The sequence below is a fragment of the Homalodisca vitripennis genome, chromosome X (genome assembly GCF_021130785.1).
Source record: "Homalodisca vitripennis isolate AUS2020 chromosome X, UT_GWSS_2.1, whole genome shotgun sequence".
In the NCBI taxonomy this organism is placed as follows: Eukaryota; Metazoa; Arthropoda; class Insecta; order Hemiptera; family Cicadellidae; genus Homalodisca; species Homalodisca vitripennis.
This window is the reverse complement of record NC_060215.1, coordinates 37680136-37705604: the sequence shown is the minus strand read 5'-3', so window position 1 is coordinate 37705604 and position 25469 is coordinate 37680136. Positions and strand designations below refer to the sequence as shown.

Below are 25469 nucleotides of genomic sequence, written 5' to 3'. Positions count from 1 at the left end.
GAAATAAATGATTTGATTACCGTCAAACAGGCTAACTTGGGACAGTAGGTTAACTTGGGACGTTTTGTTTTTTTGGTTTTTTTTTTTTTTTTTTTACTGCTCCCCACGTGGAGTTGAGTTAATGAGCTTTGAAGAGTTTGAGTGTGCTGTCAGTGTATTGTTACTGGTTTTTCATCACATTCTGGACTTTTAATCATCAGGTAAGTGTCATTCAGTAACTAAAACATGTACTTATAATCTTATCATTAAAATTGAACCTTGCAAAACTTTGCTTGTACACACATTACTCTTAAATGTATTAGGGTTTGAATTGGTTCAAAACATAACCTCAAATATGTAGTACACTTTCAATGTCTTGATCTTCCAGTGCTGCCAACTTTAATTGACTAGTAAAAAAAAAATTCCCACAGGCACTGAGTGGTCTAACTTGGGACAGTGTCCCCAAGTTACCCTGCTCTGTCTTTTTATGTGTAATAAAAGTGTATAATAACTAATAATGTGTTTTATTGTTCCAGATTGACTAAAATGGATGGAAAAAAAGAAAGAAAAGAACTTAAAAAAAGAGAAAAATATAAAGACTTTTGATCATGAACAAATGGAAAAAGCACTTACGGAAGTTGGAAAAGGCATGTCCTTTCGTAAAGCTGCTGAAAAGTTTGGTGTGTCGAAGTCAACTTTTAAACCGATACAAAAATGAAAAAAACACTGGGAAGGTTGGCCTCGTCCATATGTGTTTGATCAAGAAAGTGAGGAAGTAATAGCAGAGTGTATAGCTTTGGCTGGAGATTTCCCTTTACCATTTTTGATATTCGACTAGTGTGAAATCATTTTTGGAGACAGGGCAAGGTGTAAGTGAAAGACGCTTTCAGAACAACATGCCAGGCAGAGATTGGGCTATTTCTTTCGTTAAAAGATATTCAAATACCCTGACAAAAACGCTTATGTCAAAATGTTAAAAGATCCAGAGCAGGTGTGAATGCTGAAACAGTGAATCAGTACTTTGATGAACTTACAGCAACACTAAAAGACGTGGACTCCTCATCTAATTGTTAATTATGATGAAACAAACTTGACAGATGACCCGGGAAGAAAAAATGTTATAGTACGGCGTGGAATACGCCACCCCAAGAGGATAATTGATTCGTCAAAGTCCAGTACCTCAGTTATGTTCAGTGCGGCTTCAGATGGAAGCTTATTACCACCATACATAGTGTATAAAGCAGAGAACTTATATAGCTCTTGGTGTGAAAATGGGCCAAAAGGTACTGTGTACAACAGGATCAAAAAGTGGTTGGTTCACTATGGAAATTTTTTGAAGATTGGTTTAAAACAATAGTTTTACCCTACTTCAAAAACTTCAAAGACAGTCCTAAAGTTCTGATTGGAGACAGTTTGGCGAGTCATGTTTCGCCTTGGGTTATTGATGAGTGTGTAAAGAACAAAATAAGATTTGTTTTTTCTACCACCTAACAGCACAGTATTTGCCAGCCGCTTGATGTAGCATTTTTCAAACCCCTAAAGGTGAAGTGGAGAGAAGTTTTGGATGAATGGAAGAGCAAAAATCGTGGAGGAGTTTCAAAAGTCTACTGAATAAATGTTTAGTTTCTATGGGCCAGGAAGCAACTGTCAAAAATGTTAAGTCAGGTTTCAAAAGCATCAGGTGTTGTTCCTTTGAACAGAGATCAGGTTTTAAAGAGGTTGGCTAAGAAAAAGAGCCGCAATCTAAAGACAGTGCAATCAGTGGTTCTAATCACTCTGTCATTGTAAACAGCTTTGAAGCTTACCTTGAAGAGGCACGAAAAAGTGAAACAACTCCACTAAGAAAACAAAAGAAGAAAAAAAATTGATGTTGCTCCAGGAAAAAGTGTGATCCAGAATGACTTAAATAAGAACTCTAGTGAACCTGAAACAACAGAAGCAAAAACTAACTAGACCAATCAAGAGAAAAACAGCCTACAGCTGAAGAATCCAGTGACGAGGATTCGGATGGACACTATTCTCTTCATGATATGTCCTGATGAGATGCACTTTTCCTCTGAGGATGAAGATGTCAGCGAAGAAAAGCAGCTTGAAAGACCAGGTTGTAGTGGTGCGCTGCCTAAAAAACTGTGCAACTGCAAGATCTCACTCTTGATTCTTTCGTAGTGGTTGAAGTGTTGTATGACAAGGGAACTAAAAAGGAAAGGTCTGTTCAGCATATAACAAGGATATTCTGAAGATAAGAGTAGACAAAGATTTGCAAAATATCTCAGAGTGGCTAGTTAAAAATAAAATGCTCATTAATGTTTCTAAGTCTAAATGCATATCATTTTTTGATCAGGACAAAGAAAATACTGAGATACAAAATTTCTTTGGCTTTCGCTGTCACAGGTACTTGTGTATTTATAATTGTAGCTGTCCAATTATAGAGTTTGTAAATTATGTTAAGTATCTAGGTCTCCATATAGATAAATACTTAAAATGGGATTCTCACATAAATATTTTAGGAAAAAAATTAAATAAAGTAAATTATTCTCTTTACCATATGCGAAATCATCTGAAAGTTGATCAATTAAGAAACCTGTATTGCTCATGGCTAGAGAGTACCATGAGATATGGAATAATACACTATGGTGGAACTTTTCATACGCTGTTAAACCCTGTTATTGCATCACAAAGAAATGCCATTAGAACACTATACGGAATAAAACGAATGGACAGAGTGAGTTACATGTTTTCTGAACAACGTATATTAACTTTTAACCAGATTTATATGTACAGCATTGTAATGTATATACATAAACACCTAGATCATTTTAAAATAAAAGAAAATGTGAGAAGTACCAGATCTGCAAACAGAATAATGTTAGAAGTTCCAAATATGAAAAAAGAAAGGAGCAGGCACCAATTTTACTACATTGGGCCAAAAATATTCAATAGTTTTTTAGAATCTTTTGGAAATGAAGTTTATTTTGAATCTAAACCGAAGGTAAAGATAAAAGCCCGTCAATTTATTACAGATGGCTCTTGATGAATCTCATTGTTGTTACTCGTTATTGGATATTCATAGATTATTTATTGTTATAGGTGTTCTTCTTTATTGTTGCGTAATGGATGATTTATTGGTTGTTATTAAATATAGAATTTATAATTTATTGTTATTGAGTATTATATAGTTTATTTAATGTTGCTTGCTGTTTTTTAATTGCTGGTTGTTATGCATTATTTATAGTTTAATAATGTTAAATTGATGAAAGAGTTTATGGGGTAAGGTATTGGGTGATAAATGTCAGCTTTGGAATGAGAATTTATAATTTATTGTTATTGAGTATTATATATAGTTTATTTATTGTTGCTTGCTGTTGTTTAATTGCTGGTTGTTAGGCATTATTTATAGTTTAATAATGTTAAATTGATGAAAGAGTTTATGGGGTAAGGTATTGGGTGATACATGTCAGCTTTGGAATGAGAATTTATAATTTATTGTTATTGAGTATTATATATAGTTTATTTATTGTTGCTTGCTGTTGTTTAATTGCTGGTTGTTATGCATTATTTATAGTTTAATAATGTTAAATTGATGAAAGAGTTTATGGGGTAAGGTATTGGGTGATACATGTCAGCTTTGGAATGTTGGAAAACTTTAGTGGTTAGTTGTTGCAACCTTGGCACTCTTAGACTTGTTATAGTGGTGTAGTGGAGTTAGAATGTAGATATATGTGTTAGTGTAGTAAAGCTTAGTGGGTATATTGTGTGTATTAACTGTAATATGTGTATGTATAAAATCTGCAAGTACAACCAAAATGGACTGGCCGAATATGAGATTTCATTTGTATTAAACAAAAATATATTGTATCCCGCACGCGCTATTGCGCATGGGACATGTGAAATATTGTAAACAATGTATTTTTTTGAATAAAGCATTTTTGAACTTGAACACAACACACACACACGCACGCACGCACACACGCGCACACGCACACACGCACACACACACACACACACACACACACACACACACACACACTCACCCGAGAATCTGTGACCTGTTACCTTACTATTGTTATATTATTTTAGGATTATTTATTGGGGTTAATGTTAATATTTAAGTTGTTGTTGACGACCACACGTAATTTAATTTTAAAAGTTCTCGGGTTCTAATGCGGACACGGTGATGGAATCTAGCCCAGGTTGCTGTAATAAAAATTCTCTCCTCGGTTGGCCAAATAAAACAATTTAGTTTATTGCGAAAACAATTTGAATTTTATTGCATAATTTAGAATCAGTTGAACAATTACAAATTTAGAACGGGAGAGAGAGCGAGAGAGCGATTTCACGCGAGCTTGACGCGTTCAAAACCCTGGCACGACTGCGACTCAGAACAACGAACTCCAGGGAGCAGCGTTGTTCCAGACGCTACCTCAGCAAATTCCTGCCTGTTTACCACCCAGTAACTGCGCAGCTGCTCTGGGTATGGAAAATTACCAGGCTTACTGCTGACAGACTTGGACTTACAATTCATGTGCTGAATTAAAATATATATCTTCTCCACCTGCACTGCTTAACCTAATAAGTCTGGCTGCATATATTCATTACTCGTTACTACAATTAAATGTTATGCTGAATAAAAATAAAATATATTACTGATGATTTAATATTTTAAATTGGCTGATTAAGACCGCATACGATGTTACCGGTCTGGTCTTAGAACTATATGCTGGGGTCGTCACATTGTTTTATCTAATGTTTACGCTTATATGTAATTATTGTTATGTTATATTATATATATTATAGTTATTGTTTATTATGTTATTTATTTATATATTGTTATATTATTATGTTGTTATTCTTATTGTTTCACTATATTCATTTGCTGTTAAATAAATAGTATAGTAACTGATTGGTTGAGACAAAACTTATAAGTTATTGAATATATTATTGGTCTATTATGACCAGTGAATTATATGCTTGAGCATTTTGTCAGAACCGGAGTTGTCTATTAAAGCAGCGATCATTTTTGCGCATAGAGTGTCAGATCAATGTATTTATTTTTTTTATTGTAAATTGTAGCCTGGTAAGTTTGTATATTTATTATTTGTATGTTTAAGTTATTTAGTTTAAGATATTGAAATTGTATAATGGATTTGCCGTTGGAAGTGAAAAATAAAATAAAAATAATGACACTGAATTGGGTAAAATCCATTAGAATCGTGCAGAAATTTCCACCACGCTAAAGGAGTATCTAATGTTCTAGCAAAGATGTTTGTTTGTGCAGGGCTGAGAATTGTACTAATTCAGTCAAAGAATTCAATAATACAGTGATGAAGGCATTCACATCTAGCTTTCCTCAACATAAGAAGTTAGGTGACGGTTCTATAATAGAACAAGGTCACTTGGCAGGAATCTGATAAGACGAAAGTTATACAGGGTGAGGTAGACACCCGTCCACACTGTATAGCGGCTGAACCTATCTTCTTCGTTTTAACAAAAAAAACCCATATTTCAACACCAAAGAATTTAGGCCAATAATTTTTAACATCGCAATGTCACTTTAGGGGGACTAGGTGTTACTTCTTAAAGATTTTTAAACGTAAACGTAGATCAAGCCGTACCTCATTTTAAAAGTCTCTATTCACTAATCATTTTAAAAAGTCTCTATTTATTTCACTTTTTTATACAGAGTGGTCCAAAATGTCAAAAGTTGTACCGTTTCACAGTTTTTTTACTATTACCTTGTTAAAAATTTTAATAAATCAACATTTTTACCCAAGGTTACCAAAGAAGTACTCTTTCTAAAAATATGTTTCAGTTGTCAATTTTCACCACATCTTCAATTTTTATAAATATTTCGAATTTAGGATATTTCAAACCCGTAAAACCTAAGATTCAAATATCAAAGTATGACTTTAATTACATTTATCAATAGCTCTCTTAAAAACTAAACATTTTTGTATTTATAGTTCACCACTATTTTAGATGGTTGAGAAATGGCAAACAGGTTGGACTGCACAATGAAATGTTGCTCCGCAGAGAAACTAATCATTAACCCTACTAAGACCACCCTAAGGGTTTTTTAAGAAGAAGAATAACCATGAAGTCTGTCAAACAATCAACTAATCACTGAGGTTTCCTGTCATTCGCATTCAAATGAATGTAGAAACAATTAAAAGTTCCTGATGATTTAGTTTTTTGGTATTATTGGACTATGCAGCCATTTCAACGTCATTCAACGGACAAACAGTAGAGTATAATTCAGCATTACAGGAAGATTCCAAAGTGAAATTTTGATATTCCTTACGGGGCACAGCAACTTCCAGTTGTGATATGATTTTTACATCAAGGTTAGGAGATGTCTGTTCTGTGCAAGGACATGTACGCAGTTGCTGATTTAACATGCTGTGTCAAAATGGTGGTGCTACTCCAGCACCCTGGCCATGTCAACGCAATAAGGCAAGATGCATTAGCAAATATAATTCTTTTCATCAACTTGTAAAATTAAATAAATTTTATTGTGGTTATACTTACAATAAAAACTGTTTTTAGTCATGTAATAAATTTTAAATAAAAACCAATGCTTTGTTAAGAAATTAATAATACTGTATGTTTTATGTGGTAACTAAGAATGTAAATATTGTATTAAAGAAATTATAAGATAAACATTTTATTAAGGTGGTAAGATTTTTCTGTGTGTTGGTTTGGCTACCCTGTCTCCCCAGACTATTTATGTCCTGGTTCAGTACATTATTATTTTAAGTGATCTACCTTAACATTTGTGAATTAATAATTATTAATGATGAATGACCATAAAATCATTTGCAACTCATAATTTGTAAACGTTAAGCCTAATTGATATATGTAAAAACAGATTAAAATATATTCTTTTATATCACAACCAAGAATGTGAGTTTAAGACAACAAGCCTGACGACATGTTGTTTCAGAACTATAAGCCTGAACACATGTTCCAGAACTATCTTCTAAAATTGAGTATCATTTTTTCCAAGTTTTATTTATGCTGATATACTTAGTTCCTTAAAAATATTCCAGTGAAAAATTAGACATATAGGATTAGAATACAATATTTATTATCACATTATTATAATAACTATGTAACAAAAAAACAGCCTGATACTGGATTCGGCCGATCTGATAAAGATAGCTTGGTATTGAAGATCTCAGAAGCACTATCGTAGAAGTTGTTTAGTACTTGGGAGCTGGGCTCTCCAACTTGGAGTAGTCAATATTGGGAGAGTAGAACTGAAACAAAACATCCATTGATAAATAACCTTGTTGTTTAAAGTAAGGGGATATTCAGGACATACTCATCAAAGCAGTAACGTATAATAAAATTGTATACTGAAGTTCTAAAAATACATATTATTCAAATATTATTTCAACGTTGTTACACCAAAGGATGTAGAATGCTATGTGTTGATAAGAAAGTTAAGAAGGTTTAAAAATTGTTTCATACAAGGTAAATATTTAAAAAAAATTGTTCATTATATTGCGGCTAAAAGTATACCTCATGATGAAAACAGTTGCCACAACTGTCTAATCACTAAGTAAAACTAAACTTTAAATACAACGGAAGTTACATATTCATACGTAATATTGTCTATTACGTTGCAGAGTATTTATGTATGTTAGCTCTGATACAAAATATATAAGATATACAATCACCTTCAGAACCACATGTAATACTGGTTTGGTCTTCCTATACTACAGGTTGGAGATGGATTCCAGATCCTTCCTATCAATCATTTCCTGACCGTAAGTCTCCCCTGTTCCATTATTGTTTATTCAGTGTATATTACTTGACATCTTTATTAGTCTCCAATTATCTTCACAAATAGAATGTAACAAAAAATATGCTATTTAGAACATCCTTCAACAGAGAAGGTTGTATTTTTTGCCCCACCGCACAAGTATGATCTATGTATTACTTTTAGCATTCCTTCCTGTCATATGGCAAATCTGGAAACTTCAGCTACAAATATCAACTCCTGGAATTATGAGATAGATGTTACAGAACCTGCTGTTGCCAACCACGGGGATGTAATCTTAAAAGTAAAAACATACAAAGTAAGAAAAATATCATACATTATATGGTACGTTCTTTATTGAAAAGAGACCTGTTGATGAAAATAACTTACCACTTATAAGAGCTTAGTAAAGTGGATTTGCAGTCTCTGGACCATGTTGAACACCCTAAGGTAGCTTTCAAAGCTTTTACCACAGTTTAACCACTTATATCCAGTGTCTGTCCCAAATATACACAACAAATATAGGCTTAAGCCTAGATGTGCAAATAATGTTCTAATAAATAATGAAGTAAGCTGTTGACACAGTTGACCTTGCTAGGATATGTGCATTTGTTGACTTGATCCATTATCACTACTAAATCGCCAATGAGGTCTTTTTCAAAAATAGATATTACACTAAATATCAAAAGAGTAAAAAGAGAATACCAAGGTAAAAGAAACCAAAATGCATCATAATGGAGATGTTATCAAGCAAGTTACAAACGCTTGAAAGTCGTTCCGGTAATTAGTGAACAGCCATCAGCAAACAAGCACTAGACTTAAAACTGATAATCCCGATGATTTCAACAATTAAATTTGTTAAGATCAGCCAGATATAGTAGCTAAACTAACACTGCTACAGATTGACCCTTTGCCCTCTTTATTCAACATACTTCATTTGATATTTGATTATATTTGAAAATTGGAAAGCAGTTAGTTGTAAAGAAATCTTAAATACTGTGAAAAATGTTTATTTCTAAAAGTTAGGATGTTCATGGACTGTCTGGCTTGATGATTATTACTCATGGTTTACCACAAGGCTCTAACCTCATTACATTACAGTGATGATCAATGATTTCAGCCTAAGGGCATAAATTACTCAATACAGTTTACACCACCTTACTCACAGGGGGAAAGGATCATGAACAAATGGCGATAGATGCAGAATATGTAAGAGTTGGTCAGAGACTGCTTTACCACAAATCAAATTAAAATTAACATACTCAAGACTCTGTTATGAGACAGAGAAATTAAATAAGATAACTTGAGACTCTCTTGTGTACGCTTTTACTTGGTGGACAAGCTCAGTTGGGAGTGAAGACTTTAGTTAAGTATGGGTGAAACTTTCACGAAAAGTGTTCCTTCTGAGAAAACGTAGGCCTTTTAAGTCCTAAGTCTTGTTTGGAGACCATACACCATGCACTTTTCCACAGCCATGGACTCTTCATCCAGGATTTTTTGTGCGAAAAAAACTTAGGTTATCAACGCTCTTGGTCATTCTGTGAGGATGCAAGATATACAACTCCAGAAGAATGCGGTTAGAATCCTGGTATCTGCTGGATACAGAGACCACTGTTAACCTATATTCATATAACTTGGCATTCTTACAGTGGTTAGTAAGAACACACTTAAGACACACTTATAAGTAACACTTATATGTGTTCAGTGTGTTGGCACAACTTAAAGAAAACTTCTTTACTAACAACCTAACACGTTCGCTGCTAAAAATCTCTATATAGAGTTCCTTATATGCTGAAATTTTTTTAAATACATTTTTACTTGCTTTTGGATGAACATGATAGAAATATATGAAAATAAATTACTCATAAATCACAAAAGTTATCACTCTCTACCATTCTGGGAATGCGGTAACTGTGGTTACCGCTAGCTCCTGAGGACAGTCTTCCTTGCCAGCTAGTAACTCTAGTTACTGCTCGCACAAGGGAACGCCCTTTTATGGCAGTGGGAATATTCCAAATGAATACATTGTAGCTAAGTAAATTGTATTTGATTTGTTTTAGACACATACAAACAACATTTGTACGTAAATGTAAAAACCAAAATGAATGTAAAAGTTTATAAAAATGTGAAAAAGTTTATATAAATCTCCGCTAACACACACAAATTCAGTTATTATTTACAAAAATGTGGTGAGTAATTATAAGAAAATATATTTAAATGTTTACTTGAAATTATACAAAAATATTGTAGTACATAAGTTTATAAAAATGTATTCCAATCCAGTTGTGAGAGCTCCATTGGCGTGGGTTGGTCTCGTAATCAGAATCCTCAACTTCCGAGTACATCTCGTACTCCACATCGTCCATGTTGTCATCCTCATTGTTTGAACTCAATACTGGCTCTGTTGTACGCTTTGAACTTGGTTATTGTAAACCACTTGGTCCCGGGGGAAGATGCATTGTGTTGCACAACCACTTACTATTATAAAAACATTAAAAATTATTAAAAATAATGAAAAAGTCTAATGTGAAAACGAAGTGCAAAAATGCGGGAAAAGTACCTCCCGTGGAGCGAGAAATATATCGTTGTGATAGCTCGAGCGCTGGCCGCACACTGACCTCATTTCAGAACAAAGGCTCTGTGGTAACCACAGTTACCACCCACTCATAGCACAGCGTATCAGCGGTAACGAGAGTTACCGCCCGCAGCGAACATGTTAAAGAGTCTTCAGTAAATGAGACGATCAGCATACAGTAGTTATAAAATCAGGAACAACTTGAATCTGGATAAACCTCACTTGTCTGGAGTCTGGCCCAGAAGTAATACCCTTACTCTGCTATCAAGTTATTGAACAATATACCAGTCACAGTAAGAAAACATTTATAGACAACACAACACATACATAAATAGACATAAAATTTATAGATTTAGTGGCTCAATGTCACTGTAAGTGAAATTACTCTTACTAATCGATTTGCTCTACTTTATACTGATATTAGCTAATAAGTGCTGTTTTCTAGTGGTAATACCCTGAAAGAAATACAGATTGGTCTGTTTCAAAAGAGACTTATAACATTTTGTCAGGCATTTAAACCTGTTCTAAAATTTCTTTAGTCTTTACATTTTTTACAGAATAAGACTTTTAAAAATAAATACCTATTTGTAGTCAAGAATAGTTAGCACACATCTTCTAGTAACACTTTCTATGTTTCAATCACTTCAGTGTATAGGCCCACTACACGTTATTTGTCTTATTTGCAGTCAATGTTTAGAGAAGAATTATAGGCTAATTTAAAATTTACTGCTTTACTTAAAAATTACTTCAAAATAATGCTGCTCGATAGGTTATAGCACTCACCATTCATTATAAAACAAAGAGAATACTAGAAAACAAATGCTATGTTTAGTTGCCAGTGGTGCTGTTCTTACGAGTTATGGACGTATTATATCTTGAACAGTATAGCTGGACATACAAGCTGAAATAACATTACAGCAAAATTAATCTGCGCTTCCCACAAAATGGTAGCGGCCGGTAGAGCTGGCCATACGGGCTCAAGGACAAATTATAAATACTGCCTTCGAGTGCATAGGGTTAAGCTTCCAAAAAGTTAGATTTTCCAATTTTTAACACCAAACTTTGGAGGCTATTTTTGGAATAAAACTTCGCATTTAGAGCTATAAAGAAGATGACAAATATTGTAGAACACATCTTTCTGAAAAGAATGATGTTGGTTTGAAGGCTCTAGTCTAATACAATCCAGAGATAATCAATTTAATGCTAATGTCTGCAACCCCAAAAATTGCTGGATTCCCGTGAACAAAAATGGCCACCACGCAAAAAACAATGAAAGATAAAATTCATTAAAAATCATTTTTTAACCTCTTATGAGTATGGTAAAAATGTATAAAAAAAGGAAAAAGTTTTAAAATGGTCAAACAACCGTCATTGAATGATTTCATACAGATTGACCCCAACTTAAAATTAAGAGATAAATACAAAAACAGCATAATCCAAATTTTCTTTTAAACAAAATCCATTGCAAGATCCAAAATGAAATATAAATATTCAGTTACTAACAAGTTACTAAGGCATTCGATGGCTTCAGGATATTACCACTAGAAAGCCTCACTTATCAGCTAAAGTTCGTAAAGTAGAGCAAGTTAATTTGAGTTTCACTTACAGTGGCATTGGGCCACACGAGTTTATTCAAGTCTCATGGCCGGGAAGGTGTAAACCGTACTATATGGAGAATGCACTTAACATGAAAAACTTCTCTCATTACATACTGTTGTGTTTATTTTTATGGGATCGTATAAGTGTTTTGAAATGTTTAAACTGTGATAAACAAGGCTATGTTTCATGCAAAAAATATTCTTCATAATGAAAGTACAAAATTAAACTTTGAATGACAATTTTGTCTGTTCTTTTGATAATTAGTGCTATAAGCCTTAATGAAGAACGTCAAATCTAATATGATTTTCAAATGTCTGTTTGTTATTATTTCAATCCACAATATTTAGAACAGACCAATGTAGATTCAAGTTAATGTTTTGAGTATTCTTAATTTTTTAAGCTACAGATAGTAACAGTGATTTTGACTACCTTGTACTGCTTGCTCCTGTAGTCCTCCCAGGGCTCGGGCTTGCTCTTGCGGGCCCAGGAGACCTCAGGGTTCTTAATTCCCAGGCGAGCCAGGTACACGACAGAGCCCACAGCACCCAGAGCCACACAGGCAAACAGGGGCATCAGCTGCAACACAATATCAATCTCAAAACTCCTGCATTCTACTCTGTAAAATGAATAAATGAATAATGTCAAACTATTAATTAATATAAGTAACCTATATAATAAGAATAACCGTTAGTGAAACATACAGAGACGTATGTTTATACACTCATACATACACAAAACTAGTATAGTAAACCTATAAGTGTTATCTTTTCCACTTGATTCAGTTTTATTCAAGTGGTGTAAATGATGTAATCATCAGATTCATGGTGCAGTCTGGCTTGATATGTAAAGAATTACATGAATTCTTTTTTAGATTCCTTTAAAGTTCTTGTTGTCATAAAGTCTGATTTGAAAAAAGTAATAGCAATAGTTTCCTTTAACTTTATTCTGATTATGTTGAGTATAGTTGAATTTAATCATTGATTACTCTTAATATCCATTGAATGTCTATCTCTAATGGGTATGATAGTGGAACAGATGCATACTAGTCATACTTTTTTATTACGAGCCACAACGAGCTTGTGTGTCATTTCCACATTCCTTGAAGAACGACCATATGCCAATTGCTGCTCTGCAGCTAATCTATATAGTTCAGTTCATGATTAGAAGATGTTTCACCCATAACGAGTGTTTCACACTCTCACTGTAAGTGAAACAATTACAAACCTTAATATGGTTTCGACCAGAGAAAATACTGCAGTTTCATATTCACAATCATATTTGCCAGATGTATTGGCTTCATGCCATGAGCAAATAATAAGGTGCAAAACCAGGTTACAGAATTCCAAGACATCCAAAAACATTCCTGACAGATATATACCTAGACCTTTTTGACTCGAAACAAGGAAGGTGATGGCATTTATAGTTTTGGAAGATAAACCACAGTATCTACCTTTTTCAACATTAAATCACACACAAACATTCACATATAACCTTGGTGGGAAGCACTGTAAAGATGAAAAAATAAATATTACTGTAAACCGTAGTTATCACAACAGCTTACAAGTTTCCATGAAAAGGGTTATCGGAACTAAATTTTATAGTAAAACAATCACACACAAACATTCACATATAACCTTGGTGGGAAGCACTGTAAAGATGAAAAAATAAATATTACTGTAAACCGTAGTTATCACAACAGCTTACAAGTTTCCATGAAAAGGGTTATCGGAACTAAATTTTATAGTAAAACAATTACATACAAACATTCACATATAACCTTGGTGGGAAGCACTGTAAAGATGAAAAAATAAATATTACTGTAAACCGTAGTTATCACAACAGCTTACAAGTTTCCATGAAAAGGGTTATCGGAACTAAATTTTATAGTAAAACAATTACATAACTATGTGGACAAATTAAAAAGTGTATATCATAAGCAAATAAATCTATTAAAATCCAATTGTATTTTATCATACAGAAATAAAGCCTTACAGATGTTCCTTATCTAAATAAAACTTCACATATACACTTATCAATAACGGTTAAATATTCAAATTACATAACTTCTAAATTGCCATCAATGGTTTAACAATTCTTTAGTAACCATTTTAAAGCATAAAACTTAAAACAATAAAAACAAATGTTAGTCAATCACATTATTAATTTGTTTTTATATACAATACAAATCACATACAATTTTATACATTCTTATCTTATCAAACTATATGCAGAAATGGTCATATAAAATCTCACCAATTACATAAAAATCGTATCAACTTTCGGACAATGTCACGATTTCACTTTTTGACCAATTATGCAACGTGCTAATATGCTAACATGATCTTGATAAGCTGAGAGGCTTGTATAGGTTTAGAACATTGCATCAACTCTTGGCATTGTGCTGAATAGCAGTCAATTTTATGACCCGTTATGCAGGCCAGGTGGCATGCTCTGTCAGCTGAGAGACTTGTACACGTGTAGAGCATTACATCAACTCTTGGCATTGTGCTGAATAGCCATTTTAATTTTGTGACCAGTTATGCAGGCCAGGTGGCATGCTCTACGTCAGCTGAGAGGCTTGTACACGTGTAGAGCATTACATCAACTCTTGGCATTGTGCTGAATAGCCGTCTTAATGTTGTGACCAGATCTAAAGGCTATGTAACCTGTGTAGGTTGAGAGGTTTGTACATGAGTAGAAGAACATTGCGTTAACTCTTAGCATTGAGCTGATAGCTGTCCTAATTTTGTTACCAGATGTACAGGCTAGGTGGCCTGTTCTATATAGGTTGAGAGGTTTGTACATGAGTAGAAGAACATTGCGTTAACTCTTAGCATTGAGCTGATAGCTGTCCTAATTTTGTTACCAGATGTACAGGCTAGGTGACCTGTTCTATATAGGTTGAGAGGTTTGTACATGAGTAGAAGAACATTGCGTTAACTCTTAGCATTGAGCTGATAGCTGTCATAATTTTGTTACCAGGTGTACAGGCTAGGTGGCCTGTTCTATGTAGGTTGAGAGGTTTGTACATGAGTAGAATGTTGCATCAACTCTTGGCATTTGAGCTGATAGCTGTCCTAATTTTGTTACCAGATGTACAGGCTAGGTGGCCTGTTCTATGTAGGTTGAGAGATTTGTACATGTGTAGAAGAACATTGTGTTAACTCTTAGCATTGAGCTGATAGCTGTCATAATTTTGTTACCAGGTGTACAGGCTAGGTGGCCTGTTCTATGTAGGTTGAGAGATTTGTACATGTGTAGAAGAACATTGTGTTAACTCTTAGCATTGAGCTGATAGCTGTCCTAATTTTGTTACCAGATGTACAGGCTAGGTGGCCTGTTCTATATAGGTTGAGAGGTTTGTACATGAGTAGAAGAACATTGCGTTAACTCTTAGCATTGAGCTGATAGCTGTCCTAATTTTGTTACCAGATGTACAGGCTAGGTGGCCTGTTCTATATAGGTTGAGAGGTTTGTACATGAGTAGAAGAACATTGCGTTAACTCTTAGCATTGAGCTGATAGCTGTCCTAATTTTGTTACCAGATGTACAGGCTAGGTGGCCTGTTCTATATAGGTTGAGAGGTTTGTACATGAGTAGAAGAACATTGCGTTAACTCTTAGCATTGAGCTGATAGCTGTCCTAATTTTGTTACCAGATGTACAGGCTAGGTGGCCTGTTCTATATAGGTTGAGAGGTTTGTACATGAGTAGAAGAACATTGCGTTAACTCTTAGCATTGAGCTGATAGCTGTCCTAATTTTGTTACCAGATGTACAGGCTAGGTGACCTGTTCTATATAGGTTGAGAGGTTTGTACATGTGTAGAAGAACATTGCGTTAACTCTTAGCATTGAGCTGATAGCTGTCATAATTTTGTTACCAAGTGTACAGGCTAGGTGGCCTGTTCTATGTAGGTTGAGAGGTTTGTACATGAGTAGAATGTTGCATCAACTCTTGGCATTTGAGCTGATAGCTGTCCTAATTTTGTTACCAGATGTACAGGCTAGGTGGCCTGTTCTATGTAGGTTGAGAGATTTGTACATGAGTAGAAGAACATTACATTTACGCTTGGCATTGTGCTGATAGCTGTCCTAACTTTGTTACCAGATGTACAGGCTAGGTGGCCTGTTCTATGTAGGTTGAGAGGTTTATACATGAGTAGAAGAACATTGCATTAACTCTTGGCATTGTGCTGAATAACGTCTTAATCTTGTGACCAGTTATACAGGCCAGGTGGCATGCTCTACTTAGGTTGAGAGGCTTGTACATGAGTAGAACGTTGCATTAACTCTTGGCATTGTATTACATAACTGTCTTTTGTGACTAAATATACAAGTGTGCTTTTGGTAGGCTAAGAGGATTGGGATTGGGTTTATAAAATTGCTACCAGAATCTGTCTCACTTCAGTGTATGTAGTCTAGGTGTGAGTTATTCAAATCAGAGCATAGCAGAACATTTAAGATTTTTTTCACTTTCTGGACTTACTTAATATTTTAATCATTAAATTTCCTTCAAAAGATCATTCAAAGTTTGTTTAATGAATTAACAAAGTTATTATAGGCTAAAAAAAAAACATATGTTTTAATTTTTTCTACCACTTTTTAATACTTTTTCAAAAACTATGTCACAGTTCTAGGACCCATTTTATTCTACTTATCATTTCAAATACTACTATTAATACCACTTCTTCTTCTTTAATAGAGCTTCAAATATTTCAGTAGGATTTACATCACGGGATCCGCTGAAATCAGGGTGAAATAATTCACTGATCATAAATAAAACTAACTTGTATTTATATGAACTTTTGACTGATTTTCATAAGAATAATGTTTTTACAAAGTTTTAGTATCCGTTCTTGTACCATTGATCTGCCCAATATAAAATCATAGAGGAAAAACATTTTACACCCTGGGTTTTACCTGAAAATGGTGGTATGTTACAGCAATCCAACTATTTGAAAGTCTGGTTTCAAAGATGAATTGTGTTGAAAACGTATTGGGACACATTGTTATGTGCTACTTGACACTTATTACTCCCGGTGAAATTAAACAACTTCCATATGCTTTTCACATTACGCCACCTGGTATTATGTATTTAAGTGCAACATGTATTTGTTATAAATATTTGAATGTGTTTGTGAGGCAGTTTTAATTTAGGCTATATAAGTGTTTTTCAAATCCGCCTCAACAATATTATGTCAATAAATTGATCATGACCAATTAAAAAACATTGCTTTATATTTGTTTGCGGTGGCATGACAGCTAGAAAATACCCGTGGGGTATGAAATTGACTGATGTCAAAATGAAATCGTTGAGTTTATTAGTTTTTAATAAGCCTTACCATCTTCACTGGGACTTTATACTAAATAAGACCAACTACTGTCATTCTGACTGTGTGCTGTAAGGTGTCTGTAACAGTCAACATGTTAAATATAATTATAAATATCCAATACAAAATTGAACTCTATAAATTTTACATGAGAAACTGGATTTTAGCAACAAACCAAATCATACAAAACCAAAATCTTAGGTTACAAATTTCATCTAAAAAATGTCTACTTTTAAAGAATAGGAGAAAATTTTGTAGTCAGTTATAGCAAATCAAACAATTGTAAGGTTTAACGTTTATTGATCGTATTGTCAAGTTGTTAAAAATGAGAGTACAACGGTTTGTACTTAAGTTAAAATTAAATTTATAACTTTTAGTTTGATTTTAATATATTATTATTTACTGTTGACAAGATACTTAAACTAACCTGTACAACACAATTACATTACATTAAGTCATTACAACAACGCTAATTTTCATGCAATTGTATTTTATACTAAATAAATGTTTTGATGTAAAAGTATTGGCTTCACTTTTGCATTTTATATACAGTAAGTAAAACCCAATAACTAATAATAGTGAATAATTCTAACAGAGGCCTGTGAGCTTAGTTTGAATTCATTTCATTTAACTTGGTTTTGTGCAAAATAATTTTTTACAAAACCAAATCCAAACATGAATTTCATACTCAAGAAAACCATATCTAAATAACATGTTACATAAACAGTGTAATTTCATATTTTAAAAGATTATATATCATCCTAGAACTTTTCTATGAGTAAAATAAAGTACAGAATAGCTCTAATGACTAAGTTAAATGTTTTAGGCAATAACCTATATATCGAAATATGTCTCGATATCTATCTAAGTGGTATTTTATAAGTAGTTTTAATTAATTACCTTTGACTTGAATGAAAATACATTCTACAGAGAATTAAAATTAAATTAAACAATACCAATATAAAGTAAATTAGTAATATTGGTCCCAAACAATACAAAATTATAAAACATAATATTGACACAAGATATTCACAAAATGTTTGAAGCTATGAACTTTATAAATGCTTTAATAATTCAACAGCCAATTTTTCACCTTAAATTTGTCTTGCTAAAGAAGTCATAACATTGATAAGAAATAGTCCAATCTGACTATAATCCCAAGGCCTTTGTTAAAGCACAATGCCACAGGAAATCTGACCAATTCAGGATATCTAGTACATATTGCATCATTACAGACACTACTGAAGTTCATAACTACAAACTCTACAAAGTTGTTCTATGAACATTTTTATTTCATTCATATTATCAATGGAAGTTTTCTGAGGACAAAAACCTCCGAAACAATATAAAATAATTTATATTAGCATTCCATTATGCATTACAATTGAAATTAGCATGTATGTGTGTATTAAAGGAATGTTTTCCACTCTAGAGCAATGAGTGGAAAGAAGCAGGATAATGATTTTGTAAAAGGGTAGTAGAGCGCCAAGTCCGGGTATTTGCTGCCACATGTACTACGTCTTCAGTTATAACGCGGTCAATACAGATACAAGTCACCTAAACCATTCCCCACATTAATGTCACTGCATCATCCACAGACCCTGGTACATGCTGTAGTAGTATTTTAGCCCTGGTGATCGGAGGTTTGCTCAATTCAAGGAGGGTTGCTATGTTCAATCACCGGCCACAATGATCCAAAGTTGCTGCCCTAGGTCCGAACCTTATTAGAAACACGGCACTACCATAAATTGCTTTCACTGCTGACACTTCAAGTTAGGTCGCTATTCAACAGTACTTGGGTTTTTGTAACAGTCTTTGACATGTGTAACTTGATCAAAAGTAGCATCAGGTCTTGCAATGTTGATGTAAAGAGAATATTTTGTCCTTGAATAGCTTATATAAACTAAGGTCCCTTCCATAGCTGTCAGTAAATATTACAAAGCAATGCATGACACGGAATTTCATCCTACTGTTATTTTTCTACTGGCTGTCTTATACTCTTATGATTTATTTACCACTGTTGTATTGTAATTCAATGTTTGATGGGTTTCATCAACATTTCCCTGTTCAGTCAACAGGTGAAATTGAGTGGTCTTATAGGCTAGATGTAGTTTTGTGCTGTTGTGGTTGTTTCTCAAAGGAGTACCCCCAATTTATTATGGCTTACTTTAAACCACCTACGGTTAGTTAGACTGTCATTTGCCTTCAACACACTTGGAACGTTCCATCATTTTTGCTTTCTTACTTTTTCATTTACACTAGAAACTTCCCAAAGTGTAACTTTGTTGATAAGCAATCAAGACCATAAAGCTTTACTGTATTTGATAGAAATTCACTATTTTGCAGTACATATATGCCAAATGAGATCTTTTTTTCAATTATTTTTATTCATCATAAGAAATTTAGAAACTTTACCCCTGTTTAATGTACCATTCTTATTACTTCATAAAAAAAGCAGTTCCATAAATAAATATACATGTTACTGCAGTCAAACGAGCTTTATATTTGTTTTGGCCCATCATGATCCCTGATATCTTGACTGCACGAACTTAACATGATCAATGTTATGTTTCCCTGCATCATAATGATAAAAACTATCGTTTATTTTATAATACTGTATATATGGAGACTCCAGTGGGAGCCCCCTACAGGCCAAATTTCCATAGAATCGTTTATTTTAATTGAATCTAAAAAGTGTGAATGACATTTAAAATTTTTTCAATAGGAAGCTTTATATAAATATCAACTTTTTCTTTACTCAGGCTACTTTTTCTTACATAGGCCTACTCGTCTTTAAACCATCCTTTTGACAGGGTATAATTATTTAAAACTACTCCCTTCCTAAACTGTTGAAACTAAGATTAAATAGGTTAGGAATTATTACATACTGTGTGTACAATAAATGTTATAAGTTTAATAATTTATAAACATTGATAAGTAACTCAGATGAACTTGCTGTTATCGCACAGTATAAAGGTCAGTAACTTGATCCAGTACCTTCTTATCTCATCTCCACTACTTGATCTTTCATGGATTTGCATAGTTTTATATCTGTAGTTGCAGTTTACTTTTTTCACAAAAACTATTCACTCACTTATACAAAAAAATTATCTCTCCTATCTCTACCTATCAACAATGTCTTAAACAAATATTTTTTAACTACTATTTCAAAATTAGTTATGAACAGAAACACATATTCAGATTCATTCCTCATAACCGGAGGTAGCTGATCAGGAGCTGGCTATAATTAAACGACCTTGTGTTGTCTCCCATAAGTTTAAAATCTAATACACTTTTACACCTGCATATTGAAGATACCTAATTTTAAATATGCACTAGATGAATCTTTAAAATAAGATAATCTCTTATTTATTTAATAAATAAGATCTTAAATAGGATCTTTTATTTTATAATATAACCAGTAAGTCCAAACGCTTTTCATTTTTCTTCCAATAATGTGCTTTTTAAATACCATATTGAAACTGAAAAGTTGGAGATTTTTCCTGAAAACCCCTTTAAAAATATCACAAAAATAAATAGAAAGCGTTTGGGTAAGTATTAATTAATAAGATACATCACATAATTAAACAACTAAAAATAGGGTTATAAAAGTTCATGAAGTTTAACATTATTCTTATAGGGTTACAATAAAGATGGCCACCATAAAGCCGGCTCTTAATGTTAAGAAAGGCATGACCACAAATGCCTCCTGTCAGCAGTGAGGGTTAAGGCAGTACCATCACTAACCAGTGAATCACAACTGAAAGCAGACTGGCTGTCCAGATTAAGGGCTTTGACATTGTCAATTTACATGTATAATGTACCTGTAGCTGCTTGAATGGTTCCGCGCATTGACTTTACAGCATACAGGATAAACAACATTTCTAATGAGTATTCATTCCTTCATTTGTGAATAGCATTACCTCGGTATAAATTATTGAAAAAAGACAACGTAATAGTAGCCTACCTAAAAAATTACCCAAAATATAACAGATTAGGCATTGTTAGGCCTATGACCCATTATAGCTTATATTGTAATAATTAATTTTACGATACAATGTGAAAATGACTTTTGAATAATCGGTTTCTTACTCCTGTAGAAATTGCCAGATATGAATTTAACCATTTATAGTCTACGCTGTATGGAAATCACTTGATATTTCTGTAATGTTCGAAGATCCTATTAATATTTTAATTTGTATTAATTATTTTGTGTTAATGTGTTAATGTTAACATGTTATTGTTAAAAACATGTTATATCGAGAAATTTTATTTGTATTCCAATATTGTACTATTATTGGAAATAAACCTAAATTCAGTTAATTAACTATATAATTATAGTTATTGAAAGTTTCAATTGTTCTAGATATCATAGCAGTAATTTTATAGAAGTTATTAAAGTATAAAACTAAAAGATAGCAAGATAGCCAGATAACAAGATAGCACTTCTCCCTCGTTGTGTAGTGAAATAAAAATTACCAAGGATATAATCTAAATATAAAACTGTGAATGAAGTCATATTTCAAAGAACATAATCCTATACAATCTCAATAACAGCGGAGTATCAGTTTAACAAATAACCTATAAGTGCAAATAAGTGCATGCATACAGCTGATTGCCACAAGCAAGTATTTCCGCTTAGAGCGACAGCTGGATCTCTGAGAGTATGCCCAGACTGAAGAAAATCAAGAAAATTTTGAGTTTTGACTGCTGCCCGCATGTTATAATGAGTCACACTGCACAGTGTATCTCACTAAAACACCAAATGACCACACTCACACATTCTTATCATACCTATGTTGTGAAACTAACATTAATATGTGTTGTTCTGAGATATCGCAATATATATTACACCTAAAAAATGTAAACTTAGATATAATCTGCGAGATATTCCATTCACAACCTACAAAATGTTAAATTAGATCAGATGTTAATATTTACTATTGCCATGTTAGCTAAAACGATATAAAACCACTTTAAACAATTTCAGAATAGGCTAATGTAACCTACTTTCATTTTCAGAAAGAATTTTTAGGTGCTGACAAACCATATTTATACATAAATAATTAACATATTTAAAATTTAGTTTATGATCTTCAAGAGTGCCCTGATGTAAAAGACAATACATCACCAGGGTTTCCAGGTGGGTTGGATGATAACAGGGTTATCAACATTTACATCAAAAAAGCGCATGGAATTTGAGTGGGGAGAATAAGTCTACCAATTTTGAGGGTAATTTAAGAGTTTTTTGTTATTCTCTCATGTTTTTCGTCATTTGAGCAATAGTCTCTTCCTCTATAATCAAGTTTATTTATCCTCTTTTCATCTATTATTTTAGTCTTGTATGCCATTACATAACTTCTTTGTGCATCTCGTTGTTGATTTATTTTTCACATTCCTTGATTGGTTACATTTTGCTGCATAGTTATTTTAATTCAAGAGATGTACACAGTTCTTTTTTTCATTGTGAACAGTGAGTGGTTTTTGTGCAAATTTTGATCAATATTCAGAATAATAACTTAAGTTTTTGTTGTGACTGTACTTTAAAGCAGGCTACTAAGCTATTATTGGGTAAAAACGGACAGAAGTCATCTTCTTGTTAATAGGATTTTAACACTGAGTTTCAACGTCTCATGCTACTTGACACTAGATGTTTCTCAGTCTACACAAGAGGTAATTGTGAACTTAACGGCCTAAACAAAACAGTATGAGAGGTTTCGAGGAGTGACAATAACAAATAACAAAGTTAAGATTAGAACTAATTTCCTTGTGCAGAGTAATATTTCATTGTTCTATGGGCGTCACATGGTCTTGTTATGATTGTGAGTCAACCCTGCATGGGTTGTGTGTGTGTGTGTGTGTGTGTGTGTGTGTGTGTGTGTGTGTGTGTGTGTGTGTGTGTGTGTGTGCGCGTGTGCGTGTGTGTGTGCGTGCCCGCGACAAGCGCACCACGTAGTTCGCATGATTTATATTTAATAACGACAACAAATTACAATCTGTCTACGATTTCATGGCAGCAACTCGAGCCTACGCACAGGCTTTCTACAGGCCCATGTAGGCTTATTTCCTAGGTCACTAATATTTTTATTAATACCTTGTGAGTTCAACTTCTTAAATTAATTAACTGTTACTGCTACTGCTGCTACATGATAACAAAGTCATATCATCACTCACATAAATTAGTGGTATTTATTTACATTAGCGTGACCATGGAAAATGGACTTTTTTTCATGGGTTGGGCATTTATAGCCAAGTATTATTATCACAAGTGCATATGAACTGGGGGGAAAGTATATTATTGTATTATATTGATGCCTTTCGGACATTATTGCATTAAGGAGCAGGGGCATCACGTGATCTAGGATTCGACTTTTGCGAGCTCGAGTTAATTTTTTTTCTAAAAGAGCAAGCAGTGCGCAGCACTGCACAGCGGGCAGGCATCGTTGACAGGATTAACGAATTAGTCAGACTCGTCTTTACGAATTGCTTCCACGTGAGATACCGAACATCCAACACAAAGGTGTGCCATTACCACTACTGAACTAGGAGGTTAAGAATAGACGTGGAGGAACAACGGTAGTTCAAAATGGCGTCCCTTCTTTATTTGACCAAGTAATACCAAACTGTCAAATATGGATAGTGTTGCAAGAGGTACGATAATTATCGTAAAGGTACGATAATTTCATTGATTTTATGCGCCGGTAAGATACACGATGGGTAGTTATTATCATACCATGAAAGATTTTTTACAAATTTATACAAGTAACAAACCAAAAGTTAATTATAACATAATTTATTATACGAACATAACATACTTTTTCATTAAATGTGTTTGGTACGATTATTTTATATGAAAGTATGATAATTTCTCGTTGTTGGTATGATAATCGGTTTTTAAAATCTGGCTATACTGAGTTTGAGCAGACGTGGAGTTATACGAAACTGTCAAAAACGGAGTTTTCAGAGGATTTTAAAAAAATCGTAACTCCTTCGATTTTCGTTGCCGACGAATTTTTTCTTCAATATTGTTTTCAGGAAAAATTGTAGTTTTCAGGAAAAAAAATGAACATACCTTTCCATGGTCACGTTAATGTAAATTGATACCAAATTAATTTACTAATGTTTTAACTGCTAAGGTAATCCACAATGAAACACCCAAATTCCTTTAAAACTAATTGACGGTATTAGAGTTAATGTGCCTCAACTGAGTAATCTAACACTTTAAGTAAATATAAAGGCCTAACAAAAATGTGTGTTTCAATGCCAAATGAGGTACTAAATAGTTAAATCATAGGAACATTCCTAAAATAGATTTTGCTCCTTAGTCTATCCTTTGCCACAAGCTCACTAGCACTAGGCCTAGTTCAACATGAAAACTTCAACCATGATCTAGGCCTAATAGTTTTTAAGGCCTTTAGACATAGAGAAAAACAGATACCTTCAATTTCAGTCACTTTGGGTTGTCCTTGATAAACGGTTTCAAAAGTAATGGGTTGGCCATAATATTAGTTTCAGTACCTAGTACCTTCAGGAATATTAGTTAGGGATTTATGCCTAGTAATGTATTCTTGGCAATTGGTAAAAAAATTAAAACCAAATTACAAAAAGGAAATTTAACTTGATTTGAGATTCAATTAAATAGAGAATGTTCTCACCACAAATGCCTACATTTGTTCGATTTACAATTAAATATAAAGCTACCTTCAAAGGTCGTAATGGGTCAAATTAGAATGCCTTTCTTTACAACCACGACTCAATTCTCAAAGGACAGGACTTGGAAGCTAAAATTTTCTATTTCAAATCAATCTTACTTAAACAACCTAAAACTAACTTTAAAGTAAAATAAATAAACTCACCGCAATGTGATGCTTCAAACTCTTGAGGCTTAATCCTTGCATATTGAATAACTTAAATAAAACGGACTCAAAGTTTTCCTGTTCGGATTTGTCCTCTGTCCAATCTCCTCCCGATTGCAGAAGAAAATGATTCAATGCCAAAGAGAATGTGATTTTGGTCACGTATTCGAATTGGTCAGCTGAAAACAGGCAAAGAGGCAAACACCCAATGAATGACATATAAATAATAATGTATACGTACTATCCAATGAAATACATTCCAAGGTATCGTGATAATTTGAAACTCAGAAGAAATTTTGTTTTCCTGGTTGGGACGTCCGGCTTAATTCAATAAAAGAAGGAGCAATATCAAGAACAATAAAAGATGT

The 25469-nt window shown here is 33.4% G+C and overlaps 1 protein-coding gene across 1 annotated transcript; it reads right to left on the bottom strand.

Moving 5' to 3' along the window:
- Positions 1-7041: 7041 nt before the first annotated feature.
- LOC124368923 (cytochrome c oxidase subunit NDUFA4) lies at positions 7042-25256 on the bottom strand. The gene is made up of 3 exons (XM_046826468.1): positions 25102-25256; positions 12345-12491; positions 7042-7235 (listed from the first exon to the last, which is right to left on the bottom strand). The coding sequence occupies exons 1-3, from the start codon at positions 25141-25143 to the stop codon at positions 7179-7181; spliced, it is 246 nt and encodes an 81-aa protein (XP_046682424.1). The 5' UTR covers positions 25144-25256; the 3' UTR covers positions 7042-7178.
- Between the last annotated feature and the right edge of the window lie 213 nt (positions 25257-25469).

Excerpts from the sequence above, each read along its gene's own strand:
- LOC124368923 (XM_046826468.1), bottom strand. The coding sequence starts at position 25,143 with ATGCAAGGATTAAGCCTCAAGAGTTTGAAGCATCACATTGCG. Across the intron at positions 12,492-25,101 it reads GTTTGAAGCATCACATTGCG|CTGATGCCCCTGTTTGCCTG; the intron begins GTGAGTTTATTT and ends ATTGTGTTGCAG. Across the intron at positions 7,236-12,344 it reads ACAGGAGCAAGCAGTACAAG|TTCTACTCTCCCAATATTGA; the intron begins GTAGTCAAAATC and ends GTTTTGTTTCAG.